The sequence below is a fragment of the Oculina patagonica genome, chromosome 6, assembly GCF_052425735.1.
Source record: "Oculina patagonica isolate OP01 chromosome 6, crgOcupat, whole genome shotgun sequence".
Classification (NCBI taxonomy): Eukaryota; Metazoa; Cnidaria; class Anthozoa; order Scleractinia; family Oculinidae; genus Oculina; species Oculina patagonica.
This window is the reverse complement of record NC_135763.1, coordinates 35669370-35685482: the sequence shown is the minus strand read 5'-3', so window position 1 is coordinate 35685482 and position 16113 is coordinate 35669370. Positions and strand designations below refer to the sequence as shown.

At 40.5% G+C, this 16113-nt stretch overlaps 2 protein-coding genes across 4 annotated transcripts in view; one reads left to right on the top strand and one right to left on the bottom strand.

The window, feature by feature from the left end:
* Positions 1-14527, bottom strand: part of LOC144657247 (uncharacterized) — a 44881-nt gene extending 30354 nt beyond the window's left edge. Inside the window, exons 1-4 of one of the 3 annotated variants that reach the window (XM_078517563.1) lie at positions 14369-14526; positions 11061-11311; positions 9643-9757; positions 8145-9401 (exon numbers count right to left, since the gene is read on the bottom strand). In XM_078517563.1, coding sequence (XP_078373689.1) covers positions 8266-9401; positions 9643-9757; positions 11061-11311; positions 14369-14453 — 1587 coding nt within the window. In that variant the 5' untranslated portion in view covers positions 14454-14526 and the 3' untranslated portion in view covers positions 8145-8265. Of the gene's footprint in view, positions 1-8144; positions 9402-9642; positions 9758-11060; positions 11312-14368 lie in introns of those variants that run through there. The other 2 variants (XM_078517564.1, XM_078517562.1) reach the window with 2 other exon arrangements.
* Positions 2285-3818, top strand: LOC144658537 (uncharacterized). Its single transcript, XM_078518960.1, has one exon. The coding sequence runs from the start codon at positions 2294-2296 to the stop codon at positions 3737-3739; it is 1446 nt and encodes a 481-aa protein (XP_078375086.1). The 5' UTR covers positions 2285-2293; the 3' UTR covers positions 3740-3818.
* Positions 14528-16113: the final 1586 nt, after the last annotated feature.

Sequence of the window (16113 nt, the reverse complement as noted above, 5' to 3'; positions counted from 1 at the left end):
TTAGTTCGAAAGTAGCGACCAAATTCTTTCTATAAAATGAATACAGATCAATTTCTATGGCAGAATAATACATAATCACCGAAAACGTGCACTTTCAGCATTACTCGCAAAGGAAATATTAGGAATTATATGGAAAATACAAGGTCTTCCTGCTCCTAAACGAATACGGTGACCCCCCTTTTTTATTTCAAAATTGAACTTCCCTTAAGGTAAACAACCAACTGGCAAAGTTAGGTTGGAAATCTATGAGCAGTTCTATTTCTAGGGAATCACCTTAAACAGCCGATGTTCCTAAAACACTCTCATAAAACAAATACTTCGCCTAGATTCCTTTTTTCCTCTCTCAGAACACGCTGATGTTTTCTGAGCCTCGTGGTGGTTATATTCATTTGCATTCTATTTTTAGACCTCGCGCGGTTCGCTATTAAGTAACGGTGTTAAGTAGTTCACTATGGAAAAACCCAACTCAGCTAGACATCGAGTTACTGTTGTCTGTCGCCACAGTGTGGCCACAATAGTATTTTACCTACTTTGTAAAGAATCACTTACAGTGCGAATCTCGAACCGGGACGTTGGACAGTTACCTGACAGTATGAGACAGGATGTCGCCTCGCAGCTCGTTCGCGCCATGTCGCTCCGTGCCCTCTCCTCCCTGTTGGTTTCTCCTTTTCGGGTCGTGTGGTCGGGGCTCTTCAGGTTGCTTCTTCGCGGCTCCTCGCCGTATTCCCCGGCCAGGGTGTTCCCGTCCTCTTCCTCGAACTCTCCGCCGTACCCTCTCTCTCTTCTTCCTTCGCGTCACTTCCTCGCCAGTCTCTTCCCTTCGTTCTCCCTTTCGTCGTCTCCGTCTCTCCCTCCTGGGCCGGTCATCAGTCGGTGTCCTGTGCTCGGCTCATCTTCGTTCTCTTTCCTTTTCTCACGTTCGGGGGAGTGTTCCGTTCTCATCTTCTCTTTCTTGGTTCCCGCTCGTCACACTTTGGTCATTTCGCGCGAGCACCATTCAGGTCGTTGTCGCGGGCTCCCTCTCTTCCTTCTTGTCCTCACACACGTTGTCTGGAGTGACCTACTCTCGCGTTCTTCCTTCCTCTCTCGACATCTCATCCATGGCACTGGCGTCCCAGTCCTCCCGTTTCCGTCTTCGTCGTCCTTCGTTCTTCTCTTCACCGCACATCCTCCCTTCCACTCGTTCGGCCTCTCCGTCAGTCAGTTGTCGCTCCCATCCGCTCCTGAGGGTCCGCACTTTCCGTTGTTGTCTGTTTTTTGTTGCAATCTGTTCGGTCTACGTTGGTCCATTTCTGGTCGCCTTTCTTTGTTCTCATCGTGTGATTGGTTCTTTGTTCACTTCCCGTTCAGTTTCCACTGTAATACTGCATACCTATCCTTTTCACCAATAATGGGGACGAATAATTAAGTTTTATTACTTATTCGTATACGTTGTACAAATGAATAAATTGATAGCTATATGGCGTCTAAATAAGTTGCCATGACAACATAAAAAATTTTCAATCTATCGACTTGAATAACTAATTGTCTTTATTGTCTCGTTTTAGAACGCTTGTCACAGCAGTCCGTGCCTCGCCAGCTCGTCTGTTTGTCAAAATGGATTCAAAGACAAAGGGTATCGTTGTGTTCAAGGTATGTTACACAATATTATTATAATTTGCAGATGTCTGTCTGACTGTCTGCCTGCCTGCCTGCGTATCTGTCTGTCTGTCTGTCTGTCTGTCTGTCTGTCTGTCTATCTATCTATCTATTTATCTTTATTAAACGTTTTGCCTTACACGGTAACAACAATCGACGTGCTTTGAGAACCTTGCCATGATAAGTTGCTGGTTTATATAATGCCAAATCATAGCAAATCTGTTTGCTAATTGTGCTTCGCGCTGGCCAATTAATACGGTTATAATTTTTTGTTTCAGGTCTTTTCCCTTTAGTTACTGTTACACCTCAGACACAAGTAACCGAGGCCGGAGGAGAAGTGAAATTTACGTGCAATGTCACTGGAAAATTTAACCCTGAAGTAAAATGGAGCAGGCTCAATGGAAGTCTCCCTGACTCGAGGAGCATTGTACGTGAAGAGGCTCTGACGATCCGGAACGTCATGACAGATGACAGCGGTTCATATGTGTGTACAGCTACCAATATTATGGGTACCCACTCATCAGCAGCCCAGCTGCAAGTTTACACTGCTCTCAAGTTCATCACCAGGCCTCCATCGACAGTGCTTGGGTTCACCGGTCAAACATTGAACCTGTCATGCTCCGCTTCAAGTGATCTACAGCCAACAATCTTCTGGATGTTCGATGGAAATCCCTCGCTGCCTCAACGCGCGGATACTGATGCATCAAACAACTTGATTGTTTTGTCTGCTGACTTCACTCATGGCGGTACCTACACTTGCAGTGCCACGAACTCACTAAGTTCGCTTTATACGGACGTTATCGTTAATATCAAGTATCCTGAAACCTGCAGCACGGTCAAAACAAACATAAGTGATGTCAGTGGCTATTACGTCATTGATCCTGACGGCGAACAAGGCGAGGCTCCATTTACTGTTTACTGTAACATGAGTGATAAAGGTGGCGTTGGAGTGAAAGTTCGTTTCCCTTTAGTTACTATTACACCTCAGACGCAAGTTACCGAGTCCGGAAGAGAAGTGCAATTTACGTGCAAGGTCAATGGAAAATCAAACCCTGAAGTCAAATGGAGCAGGCTCAATGGAAGTCTCCCTGAATCAAGGAGCATTCTAAGTGAAGAGGCTCTGATGATCCTGAACGTCACAACAGATGACAGTGGTTCATATGTGTGTACAGCTACAAACATTATGGGTACCAACTCATCAGCAGCACAGCTGCAAGTCTACACTGCTCTCAAGTTCATCACCAGGCCCCCACCCTCTGTGGTTGTGTACATTGGTCAAATATTGAACCTGTCGTGCTCCGCTTCAAGTGATCTACAGCCAACAATCTCCTGGATATTCGATGGAATCTCCTCCTTGCCTGTAGGCGCAGCTATTGATGCATCCGATAACGTGATTTTTTTGTTTGCTAACTTCACTCATGGCGGTATCTACACTTGCAGTGCCACTAACTCACTAAGCTCACTTCACACGAATGCTACTGTTTCTGTCAAGCACCCTGAAACCTGCAGCACGGTGAAAGCAAGCATCAGCGATGTCAGTGGTGATTACGTCATTGATCCTGACGGCAACCAAGGCGAGGCTCCATTTACTGTCTACTGTAACATGACTGACAAGGGTGGCGTTGGAGTGACATTTGTCAGTCATGACAGTGAGAACAGAACCCACGTGAAAGGCTTCGAAGACAGAGGATCCTATGTACGAAATATAACTTACAGACTTGCGACCCTGGCTCAACTCAAAGCACTGACCGGCGTTTCAACTAACTGTGAACAGTTCATAAAGTACGAATGCCATGCCAGTGCTTTTAAGTTCAAGAACCGTCATGCGTTGTTCAGTTGGTGGGTGTCAGTTGATGGAGAGGAGATGACTTACTGGGGAGGAGGAACTGAGAGATGTGCATGCGGGGTGAACGACACTTGCTTCACTCCAGGTGATGGATGTAACTGTGACACGAACGATTATTTTTGGCTCGAGGACAGCGGTCTTCTTACAAACAAAGCACAACTTCCAGTCTCTCAGCTGAGGTTTGGAGAAACCGGAAGCAACAACGAGGAAGGATATCACACTCTGGGTAAACTGAAATGCTATGGACTACCTTAACATGTACGAACGATCTAAATTCAAATAAATCACGGATTTCGATTTTTTATGTAGAACTTGCACAGAACCGAGATGTACCTGTTTTAAATTCTTAAGGGTCATTCTGATGTAGCCGGTTTCACTCCTGATTTGGTGTAGTTTCAATTTATTTAATGACAAATCCAGTAAGCGTCTCTCGTAAGGGCGAAGTGGGAATCTTTATCTTGTTTTACTTGACAGGGTCGCTTGAGGCGTCTGACTTTTTTAATGGCCTTGTGATTGGCAAAAACCAGTTGTATAATGGCTGGATAATCTTATTTACCGGATAATTACCTATCCGGTTATCACCTATGGAGCAAATTGTTGGTCTTATATATAACTTGGCATCTTGTTATGCTAGACATAAAACAGAGAGCAAACAGAGGTTCATCAACCAGCTATAGAGCTATAGTGATGTACACTTTACAGGCTTGCACTAAACGGTTTTAACAGCATTACAAGGTTTGCTGTAACATGATGCCAAAGTAATGTGAGTCATCTTTAGAAGTATGTTAAGGAATCAAAGAATACATGTACAAACGGAGTTTATAAAAACTAGCATTTTGAACAATAAACATAACAATTAAATCTCTGCAAAAGCGAACTAAGATCATTATGTAATATAAAATCTTATACTAGGAAAATGTGCACAAAATATACTAAACGCAATGTCACACAAACGTACTCTGTTATATGAACACATTTTATTTTTATTTTTATTTATTTTATTTTTTTTATTTTGTACACAATGTCTAAGAAAGTGATGTGTATTTACCTTAGCTTTACAAAATGGTCAAATTTTCTCTAAAGAAAATAGCATGCAGTTTACAACTGCACTTGTCAACACTGGTACCTCGTATTGCAAGTTCGTGATTTGTTTACGGAACCAATCTCATCCATTGCAACATTCAAATACAAACGGCAGCAAACACCATTTAGAAATACATCTTGGAAACAAATGAGGTTGTTTAGCCTCATTAAATATACAAAGTTGGTAAAATCATCGACTGGTGTTTCTTGCTCATTTATCCGTGACAGTACCGTATTTACTCGAATAAGCGCCGCGGCACTTATTAAATTTTTCGCGCCTCAAGTGCGGCGCTTATTCGAGGGCGGCGCTTATTTGAGGGCGGCGCTTATTTAAAATTTGGACGCCACAAAGAATTTAATCTTTTACAGGTAATTGAAAATAGCGTCTTTCGATTGTCAGTATTACTCCCTTGTTTGTCCTGGCAAAGATCGTGGTCTTCATAACATTTACAGAACTACGTATTGTAAGAATGTTGGATTGGAAAACTAATGAGCACGCGGTAAAACAATAACTTTCAGCTGCAACACATCGCTTTTGATGGAAAAAAATGTCCAAGTTTGTTTTAGAGTTGCTTTATAGTGCTGTTATATGTCAAACGGATTTCCTCAAAAAAGCGCCGAATCGGGTCTGCGGCGCTTATTCGGGGGCGGCGCTTATTAACTTTTTTGTCCCAAATGCGGCGCTTATTCGAGGGCGGCGCTTAATTAGATGGAACTGTGAAATTGGTTTTCGATGTTTGGTGAACGTTGTTAGAAAATATTTCTTTTGATAAGATATTTGAAGCAGTAAAATGTAACACAAATGTTTGTAATATTGTAATTTTGGTACATAATGTTGTCCAATACTTTCTCGAAGTCCTGGCGAATTCCATCTTAAGGTCATTGCCCTGTTTTGCATTGCGCATCCTTACTGCGCAGAATTTTACGCGTAATTAGCGCGCGCGCGGGCGAGCACATCAACAAAACGGCTGCTTTTTTATATAATAAAGTTAGAGTTTCGTTTATGCGTTAATTTTTGTAAATAAATCCAGACGTTTCGGGACTTCTGTCCCTTCATCAGTGGAAAATAGCCGTTAAAGTCAGCGCGCGTCATTTTCTTTGAATGTGGCAACATTGCGTGCGCGCGCGCTAACTGAGTCCATTTAAATAAAAGCAAAGTCAATGTTTATGCCGCGCGGCTGTAGAGTGCGGCATTTGAAGATCAGGCGGCCTTCCGCGCTGCGTCTTTCTCTGATGTTCGTAAGGCCTGATCGCACAACAGACACCATCATGTCATCTGTTGTGTGACCAGGCGAGGAGAAATGTTTTGCTACGGGCAGGTCAGCTTTCCTCTCGACAGATCTTAAATGTTCGCAGAACCTGTCACCGAGCCTACGTCCTGTTTCGCCAATGTACGACATGGTGCATGCACGACAAGTGATAATATAAACGATGTTACTGGTCGTGCACGAGAACCTCTGTCGTATTGTCAGCGGTCCACCAGGGGTGTTGATCTGGGAGGCTGGATTGGTATGGGCGCAGGTCCTGCATCGTGGGCGGTGGCACGGAAAGGTTCCATGGGGTTTATCCCCTGTGTTAGCGCCGGATTGAAGACTGCTGCGAACCAAGGAATCTCTTAAATTGGTGTCCCGGCGGTAAGCACCGAGTACGCGCGAGTTGTCAAAGAGTTCCTTTGTTTCAGGATCTGAAATCTCTACAGCCGCGCGGCATAAACATTGACTTTGCTTTTATTTAAATGGACTCAGTTAGCGCGCGCGCACGCAATGTTGCCACATTCAAAGAAAATGACGCGCGCTGACTTTAACGGCTATTTTCCACTGATGAAGGGACAGAAGTCCCGAAACGTCTGGATTTATTTACAAAAATTAGCGCATAAACGAAACTCTAACTTTATTATGTGATCAACAGACTGCGCTACACAGTTTTTAACAATGCTTTTTTATATGCGGCTTAGTCCGCGAGAGAAGTAAATTGTCACTTTCTCCTAAACGAGCCTGGTGACCTATCAATTTTTTCCCATATTTTGGGTGTATTTCGGGGGCGGCGCTTATTAACTTTTTTGTCCCAAATGCGGCGCTTATTCGAGGGCGGCGCTTAATCGGGGGCGGCGCTTATTCGAGTAAATACGGTAATCAATATATTAATTCTTTATAAAATAATGGCATAAATTTATTAGTAGAAACGTCTATTGCAAACGAAACTTTGAATATGATAACCTGTTAATATTCGTCCAAAACGCCGGGTTTTCACGTTTCCTCTGTTTCTAGTCCTCTTCGACCACCACCGTTGTTTTATTTGTATCAATGGAAAGACTTTTCTAGATGGTTATTGGAAAATATTTTAATTTTAGCTTAGCGTGTCTTGCGTGACTAGTTTTGATTTTAATTTTGTCCAATGGCAAAGCGCGTTTGAAAGTAATATAAAACTAGCCAATCAAAAGTGAATACACAGATCCTTACAAACCTGCGGGATATCGGAGCAAGCTTTTGGGCGCCGTTGCGCAGACACACTATACCAGGGTTTAGTTCGTCTGCAACGCAGGCTACAAACAGCAGAAATGGAGACGCTTTTCTGACTGTTGTCATTTTACACGAGAAAGAGCACAAGACGTGAACATCGTCGAGTGAACAGGAAAGCAAATTAAGTTCTCATAAAGTACACGAGTAAATAAAATAGTAAAGACATATTTATTCTAATGCAGCTCGATTTGTTTTCGGTGTAAATTAAAGTAAAAGACAATATGATGGAATCCACCAGGAAATCGAGTAATATTTATTTAAGTTGGACCAAAATCGAGTACCAGAATAATCTTATAGCTAAATCCTACTGCGTTATTTCGAACCCTTAATAAAAGGTAAAGATGTAAGCAATTATCCGTGGTAACACCAACAACAATTTCGTATCAGAGTCTGAGAAAATGAAATTCAAAGTTCACAAGCTTTAGGAAAAATCTTACGTGTAGCCATTTTGTGAAATCGTCTTTAAGCGATTCAGTGGAACTTCGAAATTTGTTTTTCGATGTTTGGTGTTGTTAGAAAATATTTCTATTTTCGAAGCAGTAACACAAAAGTTTGCAGAAAGGTGTAAATGATTTTGGTACAACAATTTCTTATCAGAGTCTGCAAAAATGAAATTCAAAGTTCAAAACCTATAGGAAAAAGCTCACGTCTTTTAAGCGATTCACCCGGGGCGATTCAACGGAATTAGATGGAACTGTGAAATTGGTTTTCGACGTTTGGTGAACGTTGTTAGAAAATATTTCTTTTGATAAGATATTTGAAGCAGTAAAATGTAACAGAAATGTTTGTAATATTGTAATTTTGGTACATAATGTTGTCCAATACTTTCTCGAAGTCCTGGCGAATTCCATCTTAATCTAATTTATTTGGCATTGTATGTAAACACTCCTTTTTTTGTTTTCCATGCAAGTATAAGCTTACTTTTAATAAGACAGCTTTTGTGATATGAGGGATACCGTATTTCGTCAATTAATCGTCAAGGATATCAGTTATAAATCTCTGTGGTTACACCACTTTTACTTTTATACAATTTTGTTTCTGAAGACACCTGGCCATGGGGGCACTTAGTCAAGGAGGGTCCCTTAATCGATGATATACGGTAATTTTTCGGGTCATGTGCGCGTATTACAAGTGTCGCTCCTCTAATGTTAAACTGTTTCCAACTGTTAATGACCAAACTCAGTTCATTCCATAACACTCCAGTTTTCCAAGCGTGTGATATCCTTCCTCTCCAGCGTGACCAGTGTCACCAAACCTCAACTGAGATACGGGGAGGTGAGACTTGTTTGCCAAAAGACCGCTGTCCTCTCGCCAAGTATAATCATTTTTATCGCAATTGCAGGGCCATGTGGGATCAGCACACGAGTTGTTCATTCCGCATGCGCACCGGTTCCCAAAAGTTGCACCACCCCAATATGTCATTTTCACTCCGTCACGTGACAGCCAATAACCGTGATCATTTTTACTCAACAAAGCTGATCTGCACTCAAATTTAATGAATTGTTGACAGTTCTTGGAAACTTCTGTTAATTCTTTCAACTGAGAGAGACTGGAGCCGATGTAATGGATATCACGCTTGTAACTACCAGGGCCTTCATGTCCTTTCACGTGGCTTCTGTTTTCACTATTATGACTGACAACTGTCACTCCAATGCCCCCTTGGCCAATCATGTCGCAGTAAACAGTAAATGGAGCCTCGCCTTGTACGCCGTCAGGATCAATGACGTAATCACCACTGACATCACTGATGTTTGCTTTCACAATGCTGCAGGTTTCTGGGTACTTGACTAAAACGATGACATTTGCCTGAAGAGAACTAAGTGAGTTCGTGGCAATGCAAGTATAGGTACCGCTGTGAGTGACATTAGCAGACAAAACGACCATGTCATTCGATGCATCAGTAACCGCGCCTTGAGGCAACGAGGGGGCTCCATGGAACATCCAGGAAACTGTTGGCTGCAAATCACTTGATGCAGAACATGTCAGTTTTAACGTCTTACCGGTGTACACAATCACAGAGGATGGTGGCCTGGTGATGAAGTTGAGAGCAGTATGGACTCGAAGTTGGACTGATGCAGACATCGTACCCATATTGCTTGTAGCTGTACACACATATGAACCGCTGTCATCTGTAGTGACGTTCAGTATGGTTAGATTTCCTTCATTGACTATGCTTCTTGAATCAGGGAGACCTCCTCGAGATTTTTTCCATGTGAGGTTAGGAGTAGGATTACCAGTCACGTTACACATCATAATGACGTCACTTCTTTCCTCGATGGCTATTTTGTCAGGAACCACTTGCACAACTGGAGGTTCTGGAATTAACATCAGCAAAACGTTCAGAAAAATTGCACAACAAAACAGCAAAGCAAGCGAAGAAGCAGGCAAGCAAACGCACATGAAACCAAACAAGGGAACAGAGAACAGGCTTGAAAAGATTCAACTAATTGTGGAATTTAATGACTGTTTTTCAAAATCAACATAAAATCAAGATATCTTTATGCATGAAAAAACACTTTAGTTTAAATAAGTGGCGCAGGAGTTTCTCTCAAATACCTTCAGTGCAATCTTCTCCCATCTTTCCATTGATACATACACAGCGGTAACCTTTGATGCTGAAGCCTGCTTGGCATCGCTTGATCACTGGGCAGGGGTTACTTGAACATGGGTTCTGTATATCCAGAAAAATGCACTTAGGTTAACCCGTGGTAATATTTCTTCGTTTCATTTTATTCTCATTGGTTGAGGTCACACTTAGACTTTTCCTGTGGTTAAAGGCTTTTACTATAGTAAAAAAAAGTAAACAAAAGTTAACTATGGTAAACTGTGTTGTCGACTTTTACATTTCCCAGATGGCTTCTTGTTTAAATGTTGTCAATCAAACTGCAATTTTATGACTAAAACAAATATGCTCAGACATTCCACTTTCACTCGCTTGCATGTCGCCTGCAGTGAGCCATGGATTCAGAACGCGTGGTCCTTACGATTATTGCTCTTCTTCTATTAATTGCTGCTATCCGGAAAGCTCAGAGATTCAGATTTATTGTCCTGAACATGTATTTTCTTCCGAACAGACGACGGCACGACTTACCCACTGCTCTCCTCGCAAGGCGAATGCTGAGAAGACAAGCTTCTGCGCGGCGAAGAAGAGCGGACATTTGTCAGACATATTTTCAGCGACTTTTCTAGGACAACTGAAATAAAAGTTCTAGCGTTGCTTCTGTGTTGATCCGAACACAAGAATAGAGCATGTGAATGAAAATGGCGCAACCATTTTATGGTTCCAGAGCTTTGAGACCTTTCATGTCAAAACGTAGACAATCCATTACTTAAAAAAACAAAGTTTAGATAAACGCGCGATAAACCATGCCTTTTCAGGTCGTTTTACTATAGTAAACTTCGCTTTCATCCTGCCGCCGTTGCTATCGCGACAGACTACGATTACATTTACCATAGTAAACTAAAAAAAGCCGGTCACACTACAAATTGGCTTAACTATAGTAAACTTGACTTTACTATAGTAAAAAAAGCACTAGTGTGACCTCAACCATTAAAATGGAAACTAAGATTTAGTAAACGGAGATAATCTAATTATCACTGAATGAATTAATCCAGGGCTTCATACTCAGTCAGTCAGTCAGTCAGTCAGTCAGTCAGTCAGTCAGTCAGGTAGTCAGGTAGTCAGGTAGTCAGGTAGTCAGGTAGTCAGTCAGACAGTCAGCCAGTCAGCGAGTCAGTGAATTTGTCAGTCTGTTCGTCCGTCCGTCTGTCTGTCTGTCTGTCTGTCTGTCTGTCTGTCTGTCTGTCTGTCTGTCTGTCTGTCTGACTGTCAGACAGGCAGCCGGATAATCAGACATATAGACAAATAGACAGACAGACAAACAGACAGACAGACAGGGATCAGTCACTCAGCAGGGGAGAAAGGGCGTTAGAAAATAACAGTAGGAATAAAGAGGATAACTTTGTTTTCTGACCTTGAATGAAGTGTAAACAGTTCCTTGTTTGTCTTTAAGATCCTCTGGATGAACTGCATCACTGCAATTATTTAATTCACACAAATACTTTCCGTCCTGCAGTTGCTTGACATTGAACGAAACGCAGTCATCTTCAATGAAACAGTTCACTTGGCAAGCACTGGAGTCTTGTATCAATATGCTCTTGAACACGTGACCCACGAAAGTGTGATCCTCGATGGAAGGATTGATTTCAACTTGTCGACAGTCTTCTGCGGATAGAATAACTTTGCGATTAATACGTCTTTTAATAGCGTGCATGGCAAGGCAGAGTTGTGATATCTCAAAAAAATTTCAAACAATAATCAAACTATGGCAAACATCCCAGGAAAACATATTTACTAGAAAAAGAAAACTTGGCTTGATTTATAGTCCATAATGGCATGCCGTCAGATGACACTCGTAAAGGGCTGTCATTTTCTCATGGGCTGTCATTTTTGGATAAATTTTATTACTTTCGCTTCAATTACTCACCGAAATGCAAAAGCATATTCTAGTAGGAACCACGCCAGTATTCCGAAATACACAACAAACCGTTTCATAACAAGATATGGATATTGACAAAGATGTATTTTTCTTCACATCAATCACTCACGGCCTTTTATAATGATATCCTTATAAAGTAGAATAATTTAATTATATTTTAAGCCGCTGTCGCCCTTTCATAAAACAAAATTACTCCTAGCTGGCCAGGTTTTGTTCCCAAAACGACGTCTCATTGAAAGCAGTCAGGCATTCCATATATTTCAACATTGCCATCGTTTAGTATAATTATAACAAACACAAAAGAAAGCGCTTCATCATCCGAATGCTGACAAGAGTTAAAAAACAATGTGCAGCGAGGTATTTTTGACGAACTTTATGGTGTTTAAGGAAAAAAATTGTTAAATTTTATGCTGATGACGATCAGTTTTTCAAAACACCGTTATCAATGATTCTAAATAATTATGGTATCCTTTAATTTACCTTTTTTAACCTGATGAATTTTTAATGAGCTTGAGTAATGACATTTCACTCTCGTTTTTTGTCTAGCAGTGGAAGTTTTATTTGTAAATTCGCTGAAGCAGAAGTGTTAAAAAAAAACAAGCATGCGGATTCATACCAAATAACATTCAGAAAAATACTTCATCGGGATAACCCTAACAGTATGGCGTTAACAGAACTTTCTCGTAAGGAAAACAAACATGCATCCCAAATAAAATAAAACCAATTTAAACCTAAACTTGTTATTCGATGTTTGTATGATTTCTACAATCTTTGTTCTTTAACACTCCCCCGGAGTTTGAAATATAGCTCTCGAACTTGCAAATCCTGTCTTTTCTTCGCATAAACAATGTTTTGAGCTGATTAAAATAAAACAGCCCTTCTACTGGGCTTCGTTTTATTATAATGTAATATCACATTACCATTGTTCGAGCGAAATTGCTTTCATTTTTGTGTGGACTTTAAAGTCTACACATTGTTGTCATGCAGTTTTTTCCGATTGGGGGGTCACTTTCCGTGATAACTCGGGTTAGTGCTTTCGGAAGTTTTCGACAGTGATCGGAGAATCCGAAGTTTCGGTGAGATGGGCAGCCAAGGCAGTAAACCCAGAAATTCGATCAGTATCGAGTAAGTCCCACTTTATTCTTGAATCTAGAAGCCTTTTTTGACACATCTTTCGAAGAGCGTGTGGTGGCTGGAAAATATACATCAAGGAACAACCTCAAAGGCAGCGGTGGCGTAGATGAAAAGTGAAATAACAATCGCGACGGCCGAAATGTGCATATCTAATAAGCTGAACAACTGCGGTCGCAGGTCACGTTTCTTTTTTTTCACACTTTTGACTCACTTTCCGTATTGTTTGTTTTTCTGTGCGGCTTGAGCACTTTTGATTCGCATATTAAAACGAATCAAATGTCTGGTTATTTATTTCTTTCAGCTTTGCCACACACAAGGAATGCACAACGAGTTGTATCAAAACAAGTTCGCTGATCATGTTGTTTTACTTGTCTTGGACTCCGGGATATAATTCACCAGCTCCATTTCTCTCAAGTAGTATATTTAGCAAAAGACCGATGTCGAATTTAGCACTGAACTAAAACATTGTCACGAAAAGAATAAAAATAACATCGAACCGTAGAATATGCATATATCCAAACCGTGCGACAAAATAATCTAATTGTCGGTTTAAATAACGTCCTTCGCCGCCTCTCAAAACACCGACTCCAAGTGAATATTTCGTGAACAGAAAAATATATTTCTCCGCCTTTCTACGCAAGCTACTAAGAAATTATTTGTGAAAGCTTATTGAAACGTTGTTATTCCAAAAAGGTTAAAAAAGAACTCATTGAAAGAAAACAAGTTTTTCGATGAGCTGTTTACACAAGCTTTACACAAAAAGTAAGGGTTGTGTAAACAAGCGATGCGAGACAGTTCACGTGCTCCACGCAACATTTCTTTTTTTTTTAATGAAAATAGTATCCTATCTTGCTAGCGGTAAGAAAAGACTTTTGGTCTAATAACTGCTGTTCTTGTAGGATTCTAGGTTTTTATTTGCATGAAAAAAGGCACTTGTCGTGAACGACGTGACAAAGGGTCACACCACGCTCATTGAAATTGCGTGACATCCCAAGCGGCAATGGTAACGTGTGTTTCTTGAAGCGTAGTACATAAGACAAGTAATAGAACAATTTGTTCTTCCAACAGTCTTGTAAAAAATAAATTGATTGATAAGTTCTTTGTTTTTTCGCCTTGTATCTCGAATTACTCGATTCGAAACTTGAAGTCGTTGACTGCTACAGTAACTCATTGATTACTTCATAATGTCAACTTTTATTCAAAAGAAAGTCCACACATGTTCGCATAGCGGACTCATTTTTGCTGTTATTAAAACTGTTAGAAAGAAAGCGGTCGAAAAGTCGTTTTATCCGACTTCTTTATAATACTTCTCTGTGTTTATTGCATTTTTTGCTCAGCAGGTGTGTTTTGGTATTGCAGTAGTGACTTGAAAATTAAGAAGTATAGAATCTCAATGACGTTTAACAATTTTGTTGAAGTTCTAGAAGGTATACGAATATTCTGAGTAGTTTCATAAGTCAGTTGTATATGCATAATCAGTTCCGTACAATCATATAAAGGAAATTGCTCGGGATAGCTAGCTGACGCTTGACATGTTGAAACCTTTTTTAATTAAACGCAGGCCGTCCTTACAAGCTATTGAAATTAAAATAAGACGAATTGAAACTGAGGTAAAGTAATAAAGAAGGATTCAAGTTTAAAACACTCACCTTCTTCAGAAAGGACTCCTTCGCAAGTGCCTATCAGAAACCAAGCTAGAAAGAGAAATGACATGACCACCGCTGTTGGTTTCATTGTATCTTACATTTTTACTGCTTATCATGAATCGTGGACTGAGATCTAAGCCAAACTGGCTTTACTGTGTCTATATAATATCATCTTTCGTTTAATAACGGAAAGAGCTGGGTTAATTATTTATGAACAGCCAGGATGCGGACTTGACATTTCAATGGCGTGTTGTCAAAACAAAACATATTTACACAGTTAATTCAAGAGCCCATAGGCTGTGTTCGTCTATGTCTTGATATCATGTTTCGGCTTTTCTTATTGCCCGTTAGTTCTACCTGTTATTGAATGTAAATTGTACCTGTTGTTTTATTGAATAAATGAGGCCGATGGCGAATAAAACATTTCTCGAACGTTCTGGATTCTGAAATCGATAACTGAAATTCATGACTAATACTCTTTGACGCTAGAAAAATGTATTATATTGGGGAAGAAAATGCGATTTGAAAATTATTTAATGTGACTTGACGAATTTACAATATCGATTTAATCCTGCCTGGTTATTAACCAATTTTATTTTATATCTCGACCTTTTTTTTTTTTTTTTTTTTTTTTTTTGGGGGGGGGGGGTATAGGGGGTGTTATAGATTAGGGGATGTTTCAACTTTATATATCAGTTTTGGTTCGTCAAAAAGAAATCAAGTTGACTTTTTAATCAGTGTTTTAGTTCTGTTTAGAAGTTAAAAAATTAATGAACATATTTTATATGAAGTGAATGAGTAACATTAAAAGAGTAGAATGACATTGTGTTTTTCTTCACAGATTGTTATGAACTATGATTTAGGGAATGTGGGGGGCTCATTAAAACAAATGAACTTTATGTAACTGTAAAAAAGAACATTTCATGGCCGCTTGAGCATACTAATTTTATCTTCTCGTGCTGATATTATCTCTCACTCGTTCGCTGCATCCGACACTAGTAAGAGATACTATCAGCACTCGAAGATAAAATTTGTATCCCTGCGCGTCATATAATATCCTCTATAAAATTATATCAAAACTAACGTCTGAACAGACGGTCAAAGCAGTTTCATCAGGCAGAGATCAATTAGTTTCTTCTTGCATTGCTGCGCCTCTCATGGCTAATTCTGCCGATGCTTGAGCGGCAGGGCCGGCTGCAATAATGACAAATAAAGGCATCTGAAACGATGGTCATTTGATTCTTGCGATCGATGGCGTTTCTTTTCCCGCTCGGCCGTGACCTTAGCTTCTTTTCTTGCTGGGATGCCCTTGTGTGTACTGTAGTCCTCCAGGTCGCTTGGTCTGACACTATTAGTTAGTTTTCAAGACTTTGTCTGTTTGTGCTTCATGATTTCCTTGCACACGTTTCTGTAGCGAAACTCTGGTCTGCCCTGAGATCGCCGGCCACTAGAGAGTTCACCAAACAGACACTGCTTTGAGATACGGGTGTTCTCCATCCTATAAACTTGCCAAAGCCTCATCATTCTCCTCCTGCTCAGATAGTTGTTATGCTTAGGAGCCCTGCCATCTCTAGAACAGTTACTACACAGTTGGAGATTGTTTATTGCATAAGATAAAATACATGAACACAAACTCGTCGCTACTGAAAACAGCATAAAACGTTTCAGTGAATTGGAATAAAATGAGTGCCGTGTTATGTGTTACTAGTAGCATTTCGGAGGCACTTTGTAGTACGTATAACTTTGTT